General features: G+C 43.0%; 1 protein-coding gene across 1 annotated transcript in view; it reads right to left on the reverse strand.

Annotated features, from left to right (window-relative positions):
- LOC126195241 (lachesin-like) overlaps positions 1-12,063 on the reverse strand; it is a 321,469-nt gene that overhangs the window by 21,996 nt on the left and 287,410 nt on the right. Inside the window, exons 7-8 of the mRNA XM_049933768.1 lie at positions 10,365-10,513; positions 931-978 (exon numbers count right to left, since the gene is read on the reverse strand). Of these exons, the coding sequence (XP_049789725.1) occupies positions 931-978; positions 10,365-10,513 (197 nt within the window). The remainder of the gene's footprint in view (positions 1-930; positions 979-10,364; positions 10,514-12,063) is intronic.

Here is a 12,063-nt window from a genome sequence, read left to right on the forward strand (position 1 = left end):
GGACAGTATTCGCCACCTGTACGGTCGACTGGATGCCAAAGGCAGCGCCTGCGTAGCCACCCTTGGAGGCTACACCACGTAATAACACGGGTGTTTCACCACGGGTCGATACTTGTTACCTAAGAACCGTTTATGCTTTTGATCTGTAAATGTAAGAATTGCATGTACTCCAGACGCACTGTTGCAACAATAAACCTTGAGTGAATTGGAAATCTCTAAGAGAGTGTACTAATTTTTTCTTTCTGCTCAAAATCTGCTGGCTACTTTATATCCTTCTTGATAATTACTACCAGCACAACTGAATTATTACTGCATGAATCTATCAGTATCAACAATACAGATAACAGTTATTGACGAAGTAGTAAAAAAAGTTGTTTCACCTTATTTAAACATACAATCTGTTGTAGTACTGTCTATATTACGTGTATTGCTGATTACACTTTAACGAGACGACAAAAACAAACTACACATCTGCATCACGACTGCAAATGACTGCGCCGTTCTTTTTAACCACTGCTCTAGACTATTCAGAGAAACTGTGAAATACCAAACTTTCGTATGTTACTCTGCCAGAGGTACACAACACATCAAAACATAAACAGTCAATACAAGCAAGAGGTGTTTGTAACCCAACATTCTGTCAACAGAAAAGTGCAAGGAAATGCCGTGCGGACACTTTTAGGTAGGGCAATGGCATTCGCCTAAAATAATTTAGAGAATCTTCTCGTTTTAGGAACGAAGGCAACCATTTTGCGTTTTCTGTGGTTCCCCAAGAAAGTGCTATGATGGTTCCTAATTAAAGACGCATATAATGTCCTAATCCAGTTTAACATTCCTTCCTTCAAAATTTCTTACATTTTCAGACCACTGCAAAAACAGGAATAGTATCTTTGCATTGTAATATAGAGAATGGGAGATATATTTACGTACCTCCAACAACAGCTACGTGGTTGTCTGTCGCCGAGTGCAACTTTATCTCTGAAACAAAAGAGAAAAACTCATGAATGTTCCAGTTCGCTAATGAATTACGATAAAATTTGGTCCTTCGTCAATTTGTTGCATCGTGCTCTCTCGAGCAGAAGCTAGTAAATACTGAAAGTTAAAGTGAACAAATGACGGAGAAAATGACATCATTGGAACAAAGCTGATTGATTTGAAAACAAATGTTTGTATAATAATTTATCACGTCACGATTATCTATTTACTACAGTTTTCACATTACCGATTTCGTCAATTTCCTGCCTTCATGAAATGTGATAACTATTCCATAAATAGTTTTTAATGATATTTAAACTAAAATGTTGTGTACTGTAACATAATGAGATTGCATAAAATGTGTCAAGGAAATACATACGCATCACGTAGTCACATTACAATAAGGATACTGCCGCGTCCTCTTTATACAGGACTCGTGAAAGAGAGGGGTAACGGAAGTGTCTGAATGGAGTTGGGGAGGGGGAGAGGGGGGCAAGTAAGGGCGTAGAATAAGCGAGACCCAGAGTATGCATAAAAATACGTATTGTATATGCCAATTTCAAATTTTAAAAGCACTATCAACATGAAAACATTTAATGAAAACAAAGTAAATTGAAACATTTCAAATCTTCTGCGCGTTTTGGTTTATTTAAGCCATATTCATACACGTACAGTATCGTGGAAAAAAGTTCTAAGATTAATATCAACAATAGGAAACCAAGAGGAATGGAGAAAAATCGAAATAAATCAATAAATTCAGATAGAATTACATTAGGAAATGAGACATTAAAAGTAGTAAATGTGTTTTGCTCTTTAAGCAGTAAATCATGTGACGATGGCCAAAAGAAATACAGTATAATCCGCCGACTGGCAACAGCAAGAAGTACACTTTTTAAATAAAAATACTAACCATACGTTTACGTATTGGGTGGTTAGTTTCGGAGGTATCTGTCTGGAGTGTAGCCTAGCGTGGAAGTGTAAAATGTCACCGAGTGCAAAAACGTCGACCGTCCATGATAATGTTTACCATATTGTCTTCCCAAACCGTACCATGAACTGACGACTGAATCAGCTGGTGTTTCAACTGATAACTAGCACTGCGTGAGTGATCAAAAATGTTTAACAGACACTTAGGTATACGAATCATGCCGAAACAGGAGGTTGTCCCGAAAGTAATGCACCGCATTTTTTTTCCTCAACAATTGTTTATTGAAAGTAATGAGCATTACACACACGAAAGAATGGCGTTCTGTCTACACACCCTCTTTTTCCACGCAATCTCCATCCCGTTCTACGGCCTTCCTCCAGCGCGGAACAAGGGCGTGTATGCCCCGTCGGTACCAATCCTTGTCCTGGTGGCGGTGCCAGTGCTCCACTGTCTGAATCACCTCCTCGTCGTCCTCAAAATGTCTTCCACGAATGGTATCTTTTAACGGCCCAAACAAGTGGAAGTCCGACGGGGCTAGGTCAGCTCTGTAGGGAGGATGGGGTAAGACTGTCCAGCCCTGTTTGGGGATGTGATCAGCAGACTTCAGACTAGTGTGGGGCCGAGTGTTACCGTGTTGTAGCAAATCATCTCCTGGTTTGCTTTGCCGCCGAAGACACCGGAAGCGCGTCTTGAGTTTTGTTAACGTGTTGACGTATGCTTGTGAATAATGGTACGGCCCAATGGCATAACATCAATGAGAATCACGCCTTCACAGTTCCAGAACACGGTGATCATTATCTTACCGTCGGAAGCAGTTGATTTGAATTTTTTCTCGTCTGGGGAGTGCGAAATGCTATTCCTTCGACTGTCGTTTTGTTTCGTATTCAAAATGGCGAACCCAGGTTTCATCACCTGTCACAATCCGGGACAAGGCGGCCTCCCATCAACTTCAAAACGTTCCAACGAAAGAAAACAAATGATCTGCGATCCACCGTTAGACACCGTGGGACCCATCTTACAAGGGGAGGCCACCAATTGTGAAATTCAGATTCGAGTCATACTGCGCATAATAAAAGCTCACGGCCAGAGGTGTAATGTGGCAAAGCACCAAGATGCACTTCTCAGCCGTTGTCGAGAAAATCGACAGTTAAAAGAAACCGTTGCGGTGAAATACTCTCTACGATTAACAATATTCTACAGCGTCGTGGCGCAGCTGTAAGCGCTCGGGTTCGTAATCCGAAGGTCACCGGATCGAATCTCGCGCCTTGCAACCCTTTTTTTTAGTATTTGTTTTTTGTAATTCATATATATATATATATATATATATATATATATATATATATATATATATATATAATTCCCGGCAATCAGTTGCAACAATTATGCATATAATAAGTTGTTGAAAGTCGTTTGTCGTGGAAAACTGGCGACTTCGAACATCATTATGTTTTCCGCAAAGAAGTTGTATTTCACAAATGGTATTAATTGTCTTCATAATGTTAACCACGTATAGTTAACGGAAGACGTAGAAACGGTATTCCGAAACGAATACGTAAAGCGTAAGTCAAAACGTTCGAATTTGAATAGAGACCCCACGAACAGAAGTTTGCTGCGGCAGGTATGAAATATAAACTCAGTTACTCGCTCGTTACACTTGAAGGACAGATGTTCAATGGGCCGAAACGAGCCGCCGCATAACAGCGTAGTTGCCTGTTAACTTCGAAAGAAGGTAGATGCGGTCCCTAGCGCAACTTACAACTTCGTCGAAAATCAGTGCGGACGGGAGAGCTTTGGTACACCCTGTTAAAAAAACGGATAAATGGAGGCGGTACAATTGGAGAGCGATCCGCCTTCACCAACATGCATAAGCAATTCATTAATATATATATATTTATTTGAATTTCACAAAACTAATATTAAAAAAATGTTTCATGGCGCGGGTTTCGATCTGGCGACCTTCGGATTACGAAGCCGAGCGCTTACCGCTGCGCCACGACGCTTTAGAAAATTATTAATCGTAGAGAGTATTTCACGGCAACGGTTTCTTTTAACTGTCGATTTTCTCGATAACGGCTGAGAAGTGCATCTTGGTGCTTTGCCACATTACACCTCTGGCCATGAGCTTTTATTATGCGCAGTATGGATCGAATCTGAATTTCACAATTGGCGGCCTCCCCTTGTTAGACACACTTTTAATATCCCAGAGTGAGGATAACTGCATCCACTCCCTTTGCTGATTGAGAGATGGAGCGCCAACTGCCGAGTCGCAATGCGCCTATCCTCGCGAATGACATCAGATCGCTGCAACATGGCAGGTGTGACCGCCGTGGACGGTCTCCCCGACCGCTGTAAATCGTGGAGCTCAGCCAAACCACCTTCTGATGACCTCACTCTCCGTGCCCAGCGACTAACTGTACTTCTGACGACAGCAGATGCTCCGTAGACTTCGCACAAGCATTTCTGAATATTCCACACAGTTTCTTTCTCTGCAGTGAGACATTCAATGCCGGTACGTTCCTTGTGACGTACATCACATACAGACTCCATTTTGAAACTGTCCTGTATGGTGTCACTGCCAGACACCACACTTGCTAGGTGGTAGCTTAAATCGGCCGCGGTCCATTAGTACATGTCGGACCCGCGTGTCGCCACTGTGTGATCGCAGACCGAGCGCCACCACACGGCAGGTCTCGAGAGACGTACGAGAACTCGCCCCAGTTGTACGACGACGTTGCTAGCGACTATACTGACGAAGCCTTTGCTCTCATTTGCCGAGAGACAGTTAGAATAGCCTTCAGCTAAGTTAATGGCTACGACTTAGCAAGGCGCCAATTGTCACAGTGCATGTATCTTACGAGTCTCATTGTATAGTCAAGAGACATGTATCACCAGGAGTGATTAAAAGTTAAGTATATTCCAAAGCTACGTATTTTCTTTATAGCAGTCATAACTTACCCTGTTCCAGACTTGACGCCAGTCGGCGTGTGTGTACGCGTGCCTTTCGGCTTCCTTCTCAGTGTGGCGTGACTAGCTTGTTACGCCACAACATCCTGCGGCTACGCTCTCTGTCCGAAATGAAGGAAACCTGGCGCGCTAAGTCACGACACTTCACATAATAGATAAGTAACGTTTCTCATTCGAAGCATTTTTTCGGCTGAGAAAAAAGAAAAATGCGGTGCATTACTTTCTGGGCAACTCTCGTATTTGACGCCAAGAAACATTACTTAAACTTGATGTAGTGTTAAACCATGGCTTATCAAAATTAGTTGTCGGATAGTAAATGATCATTATAATTCCTGCTGTTGGTTCCATTAAGACATTCTTTATGATCGGTCATCTTTATTTTCTTCCAACTTATTGTTCGTAAGCTAAAGTAAAGCGGCGACAATTCCAGAGATATTGGTTTGTTGAGTTGGAAAGTGATACGTAGCACTTCAGTTTCATACAACATGATTTGTAAGTTGTTTGTTTTCTCGTACACGCCGAAAAGAATTTCAGTTTTCAGCAGTTTAGGGGATGGGTCTCTTTGTTTTACAACATTCAAAATTGCTAGAAGAAATAAATGAAACAGCCTGATTTCCGTTTCAACATCGACAGTCACACTGTTGTATTGTGGTTCCTATCACAGTTTGATCGTATTATCATTAGACCTACTTTTACAAAGTATTTTGATTTTACGACAACCCAAGAGTACATCTTCAAATTTAATTTTGATTTTCCGCTTGTTCCTATCTGCCCATGAATTTTCTTCGCTATTTTTACTTCTAATTAATATCTAAAAAAAAAGTGTGTGAAATCTTACGGGACGTAACTGCTAAGCTCATCAGTCCCTAAGCTTACACACTACTTAACCTAAATTATCCAAAGGACAAACACACACACCCAAGCCCGAGGGAGGACTCGAAACTCCGCCGGGACCAGCCACGCAGTCCATGACTGAATTAATAACCGACTTCCTTGTATCGATGTAGCCATTGCTATCTTTCTCTTCTTCCCTCTTGGTGGCTGCCATTCCATGATCTGTCACGCAAATCTCCCTTCTGATATCTGTTTCATATGTCCATAAAACATTGTTTTTCTTCCACAGAAACAATAATCGAATTAGTGACGTCCATTTTCCTCCTGACGACCTCATTTCCCGCCCTGGGGAATACCTGCAGATCGTCTCCAAAAGTCCGTCCCAGCTGTCGTCAGTCTCTTCACCGTTATTTGACTGTCCATACTTCTGCACAGTATGACATGAAGCTTCTAATAATAACAGTTTTATGACGCATCTAATAATAAGTGTTTTAAAGATTCCTTTCTATTCCTTCTTATGCTGTTGATCCAATAATATACCTTCTAACGCTCCAGAACTGAACTTTCCACCAGTTGCTCTTGAATTAGCTTCCTTATTCTTTTCACTATCTTGTGTGATCTTCACTCCTTAACATTTGTGCTCTTTAGGGCATATAATCGTTCCAATTCCTTCTTCCTACTGCAAACTTGGAATTGCTCCACCTGTCAATATGTATGTTGTTTTATTCGTCTTGACGCGAAGGGCAATCCACATATTAAATTCCTGGTGATATATTCAGAGTCTTCTTCATGTTGTGCAAAAGTTAGCTGGTCATTAGCAACTTGTAGTTAATATAAAGGAAGTTTGCTGTAATTGGCAACAAGTAAACATCTCGTAAAATATGCATCATACAAAAAAAAAACGCGTTGAAGATGAAAGGAGGATATTATCGGAGTGGACGTACGTGTTGAAACTGGCTACCCCTTTGCACCTTCCCCCAGTCCCAAATGTAAACCAGCCATTTTTACTATAGCTTCGGATGGTACGCCAAAAAATACCTGTAGCTTACCCGAAACATTTTTGTCCATTCCTGGTGGATGTCGCTGTAATCCTCAAAATTCTATTTTTGTGGTTTTTGCTATTAAGAACCTACTCATTTGACTCTATACTATATTTGCGCTAAAGTGTGAACATTTAGGTTCTAAACAGTTGACACTTTTATTAAAAACTGGGTTTAGTTTTGAAAATTAGATTATACGGCCAGTCTTTAGCGTTTGGACACTTTGAAGTGTGGAAAATAAGCTACTTCTGCCGTGAAGTAGTTCTGTATTGCCTTTGTGGTAGATTTCGGTGTGTACAACCATTACGGTTACATTTTTATTGCAAATTAATTGCGAAAATTGGAAAAACTTAATTTTCTCGATTATATCGCCATTTAGTATGAATGAAAAAAAAAGAAAAACTTTCCGATAAGCACTAGGTACTTCTTGGTGTAGAATCCAAATCTTCAATAGAATAGCAGGTCAGATTTTGAAAATAACAAGTTGACCCGCCGTGGAGGCGGGAACCAAATACTCCCTTAGAAATATTAACTTCTCCTCTGGAACACGGTTACGTTCTTCATGTATTTTTCGAAATATATGATTGTTACAAGGTAAAACAGACACCCTCAGTTACGCTCTCATTTACTGGGATTCTCATGTTATTACATACATTTTTTTATAAATTGTTGGTGATAGCCTACATCCATGAAATATTTCCTCTGTAACTTTACATCCAGGAGTGAAAAAGTTTAGTGTCCTTATTATTGCTGAGATTTTTCATTGAAGCTCTAAACTGCTGCAGTTGTGGCACGACAAACTTTAGATTTCACAGCTCTCTACAAGTTTCATTTAATGTATATCATCATAAGTTTTCTACCGACTTTCAAGTAAAATGTCTTACCTATACCGGAACATACGTAATGGATGTATGTCTACAGGTTGTAGACACATGGTTAACGACATTTCGAAATTTGGGTCTGGCCTTTGGTCGTGCTCGGATAGCCAAATGGTAAGGCAACCATTCCCGATAAGCGAGATGTCCGCGTCCTAGTCCCCGTTCAGCACAAATTTTAACTGTCGTCGTTCCATTATACGGCTGATAATTGTCGATATTCGCAACTGCGAATATATTTCATGTATCGCACGCCTATGGTCGAGATCGTGTAATATGGTACCTCACACCCATAGCGCTGTTGACAGTTATCAGCTGCTAAGCGAGACGGCTGCAGATGCAAATACACTCATGCTCATAAATTAAGGATAATGCTGATACATGGTGAAACAACGATCTGGTGGATGGTTTGCGGTTTTAAATCACCTCCGCGTATGACCACGCGGTGCATTTGACCTGCGGTCGTCGCACGGTGGCGCTGGCAGCAGTCCACATACGCAGAGGCGTGTTGGTGCATGTCAGAGTATGGTGCAGCGAGTAAGTGTGCAGACGTTTCCAGACGTGCTAAAGGTGACTGTGTGTTGAAAACCGCTCATAGAACGCATATTGATGACGTTATGAGGGGAAGAATACTAGGGCGACTGGAGGCTGGTCAAACACAGCAGGTCGTAGCAAGGGCCCTACGTGTGCCACAAAATGTGATCTCAAGATTATGGCAACGATTCCTGCAGACAGGAAACGTGTCCAGGCGCTACAGTACGGGGGGTCCACACTGTACAACTCCACAAGAAGACCGATATCTCACCATCAGTGCCCACAGGCGGGCACGGAGTACTGCAGGTAGCTTTGCTCGGGACCTTACGGCAGCCACTGGAACAGTTGTCTAGAGACATACAGTCTACAGATGACTGAACAGACGCGGTTTATTCACCCGGGGACCTGCAAGGTGCATTCCACTGGCCCCTGGTCACAGGAGAACCCGTAAAGCCTGGTACACGGCCATTGGAACAGCGGTCCCAGGTATAGTCTGAACAGTGATTCTCGCCTGGTTTTCATCTGGCTTGAACCAGGAACCACATATCAACCCCTTAATGTCCTTGAAAGAGACCTGTATGGAGCTCGTGGTTTGATGTTGTGGGGTGGGATTATTATTTGTGCACGTACACCCCTGCATGTCTTTGACAGACGAACTCTAACAGGTCAGGTGTATAGGGACGTCATTTTGTACCAGTATGTCCGTCTTTTCAGGGGTGCAGTGGGTCCCACCTTTCTCCTGGTGGATGATAACGCAACGCCCCACCAAGCTGCCCTCCTGGAGAAGTACCTTGAAACAGAAGATACCAGGTAAATGGAGGGGGCTGGCTGTTCTCGAGACCTAAACCCCATGGAGCACATCTGGGATGCTCTCGATCGATGCATCGCTGCACTTCTGGACCTCCGACAGGTTTTGATGCAAGAAAGGGTGGCTATACCCCAGCAGCTGCTCGACCACCTGACAGCTGCTCGATCACCTGATCCACAGTATGTCAACCCGTTGTGTGGCCTGTGTACGTGTGCATGGTGATCATATCCCATATTGATGTCGGGGTACATGCGCAGGAAACAGTGGCGTTTTGTAGCACGTGTGATTCGGGACGGTTTTCTCAACTTTCCAACAATACCGTGGACCTATGTGTCGTGTGTGTTCCCTATGTGCTCTGCTATTAGCGCCTGTTTTGTGTAGTGCCACGTTGAGTGGCACCACATTCTGCAATTATCCTTAATTTATGAGCATGAGAGTAGTAGCCGTCTACAGAGCTGCAACAACACAGAGACGTTACCATAGGGGACGCTTATACAGGGTGATTCAAAAAGAATACCACAACTTTAAAAATGTGTATTTAATGAAAGAAACATAATATAACCTTCTGTTATACATCATTACAAAGAGTATTTAAAAAGGTTTTTTTTCACTCAAAAACAAGTTCAGAGATGTTCAATATGGCCCCCTCCAGACACACGAGCAATATCAACCCCATACTCCAACTCGTTCCACACTCTCTGTAGCATATCAGGCGTAACAGTTTGGATAGCTGCTGTTATTTCTCGTTTCAAATCATCAATGGTGGCTGGGAGAGGTGGCCGAAACACCATATCCTTAACATACCCCCATAAGAAAAAATCGCAGGGGGTAAGATCAGGGCTTCTTGGAGGCCAGTGATGAAGTGCTCTGTCACGGGCTGCCTGGCGGCCGATCCATCGCCTCGGGTAGTTGACGTTCAGGTAGTTACGGACAGATAAGTGCCAATGTGGTGGCGCTCCATCCTGCTGAAATATGAATTGTTGTGCTTCTTGTTCGAGCTGAGGGAACAGCCAATTCTCTAACATCTCCAGATACTGTAGTCCAGTTACAGTAGCACCTTCGAAGAAAAAGGGACCGAAAACTTTATTGGCTGAAATGGCGAACAAATGTACAACTAAATGAAACTTTATAGCTCCCTTAATTCGCCGACAGATAGTGCTTAGCTCTGCCTTTTGTCGTTGCAGAGTTTTAAATTCCTAAAGTTGTGGTATTCTTTTTGAATCACCCTGTATAATCGCGTTACATTATTGGTCGAGGCAGGCCCGCGACACTGCCGCGCTCAGCCCACCCCCAACTGTTAGTTGTCAGCTTACGCCGACTCAGCTACAGTAACGAACAGTGTTGGTCCAAAGTCTGCTTCGCGTACGATGAGAAGCTGTCCGCAGTGCTGTTACACGGGGACTTACCGTAGAGCCGCAGAGTGCCCTCTCCGCGACCCAGCGAGTTGGTGGCGACGCAGTTGTAGGTGCCCACGTCGCTGCGGCTGAAGCGCCTCACCACCAGCCACATGTACACCTTGTAAGACGCTCGACTCTCCCGTACCAGGTACTTTGGCCTGCAACAAAAGAAGAGACAATCAATCTCGACATGTTCACAGTAAAAGCGAACCCAACAACGACGCATTCAGGCGTCTGTGGGGTGACTCAGGACACGAGTATATTGGTACATTGCTTCATTGTGCAGGTACAATGGTGTTGGTCCTATAACAAATACTGGAATATAAAATGTTCAAAAGTCTCGTATATGTAATTTAAAAAATTTATTACGAATTGTTGAGGTAACATTATCTGATTTGCATCATGCACTTAATGAATATCACAGATTTTAATCACACTTGTGTGTTTCGGGGCATCTTGTTCTTGGTGAGATGCTGTGAGGCGACGTCCATAAGGAAGGGCTGCTCGTCAAGAGAAGGCTCTGGATGTATAACAATTTATTGAATCGAAATCATATCATAACTAAGTACGGAAGAGATTCAGTATCACGTACGTAAGTTCGTGAGTAGTACAATAAATTTTCTGAGACAGGTTTGTAAAGGAAGGAATGGACATCCTACAACATCCGAGGAAATTATCGATCGCCTAAGAGAATCCTATGATCTTTGTGCCAGAAAGTCTAGCCACACTAGGGCCAGATAGTTTCATATGCCATATACGAGGCCTGTTCAGAAAGTAAGCTCCGATTGATTGCCAAATTGAAACCACAGTGAACATCAGAAATGTTTTACTTGTAACAATTAGCTACACCTTTCAGCTACTTCTCTACGTAGTCGCCGTTCTGACTTAGACTTTTGTCATAGCGTTGTACCAACTTTTCAATAGCCTCATCATAGAAGGCAGCCGCCAGTGCTTTCCGCCAATTCTCCACGCTGGCCTACACCTCGTTGTCTGTGTCAAAATGTTGTCTTCAAAGACAGCGGTTCATGTGACCAGAGATGAAACTCAGGGGGAGACAATTGCGGACTGTATTGTGGGTAATCTCACATTTCCATTTGAAAACGATGCAGGAGCATCTTCATTGCCCCTGCAGAATGCGGCTGAGAAATGTCTTGAAGAAGAAACAGCACGACAGTTATGTAATGTTAGCTGCATAGCTTCAGGCGAAATTTCTCACCAGGCCCTCGTACTTGGCGGCAGACACTATTTTCTAGACATCTTTACGCACTCACTGCGAGCTCAGAAATGAGAAGAGCGACGTGATGCTAACTGGGGTTATACTAGAGACACTACCCAACACATCTGTGCAAAGCTTTATCGGATTTTCATAGTCGTTTCCATTTCGCGACCGATCGGAGCTTACTTTCTGAACGCCCCTCGTACAAATGCTCACGAGCTCCTACAGCAAAAATTGCAGTTTTACGCACACAAAACCCAATTGATGTGGACACTGGTACCAAATGATAAACCTAAATGTTTGGAATCTTTAGTTACCATGCCAGACCGAATGTCTGCGGGTGATACATTCCTCATGCAACATCGCTTCAGTGACCAGGCAACCTTTTAACTTACGGAGAACTGAATACTTGCAATGTGCGAATTTAGGGATAAACAGATCCGTCATGTAAGTAGGGAACTTCAGCAAGGTGGTCCAAAGATGTTAGTGTCG

Source organism: Schistocerca nitens, chromosome 7, assembly GCF_023898315.1.
Source record: "Schistocerca nitens isolate TAMUIC-IGC-003100 chromosome 7, iqSchNite1.1, whole genome shotgun sequence".
Classification (NCBI taxonomy): Eukaryota; Metazoa; Arthropoda; class Insecta; order Orthoptera; family Acrididae; genus Schistocerca; species Schistocerca nitens.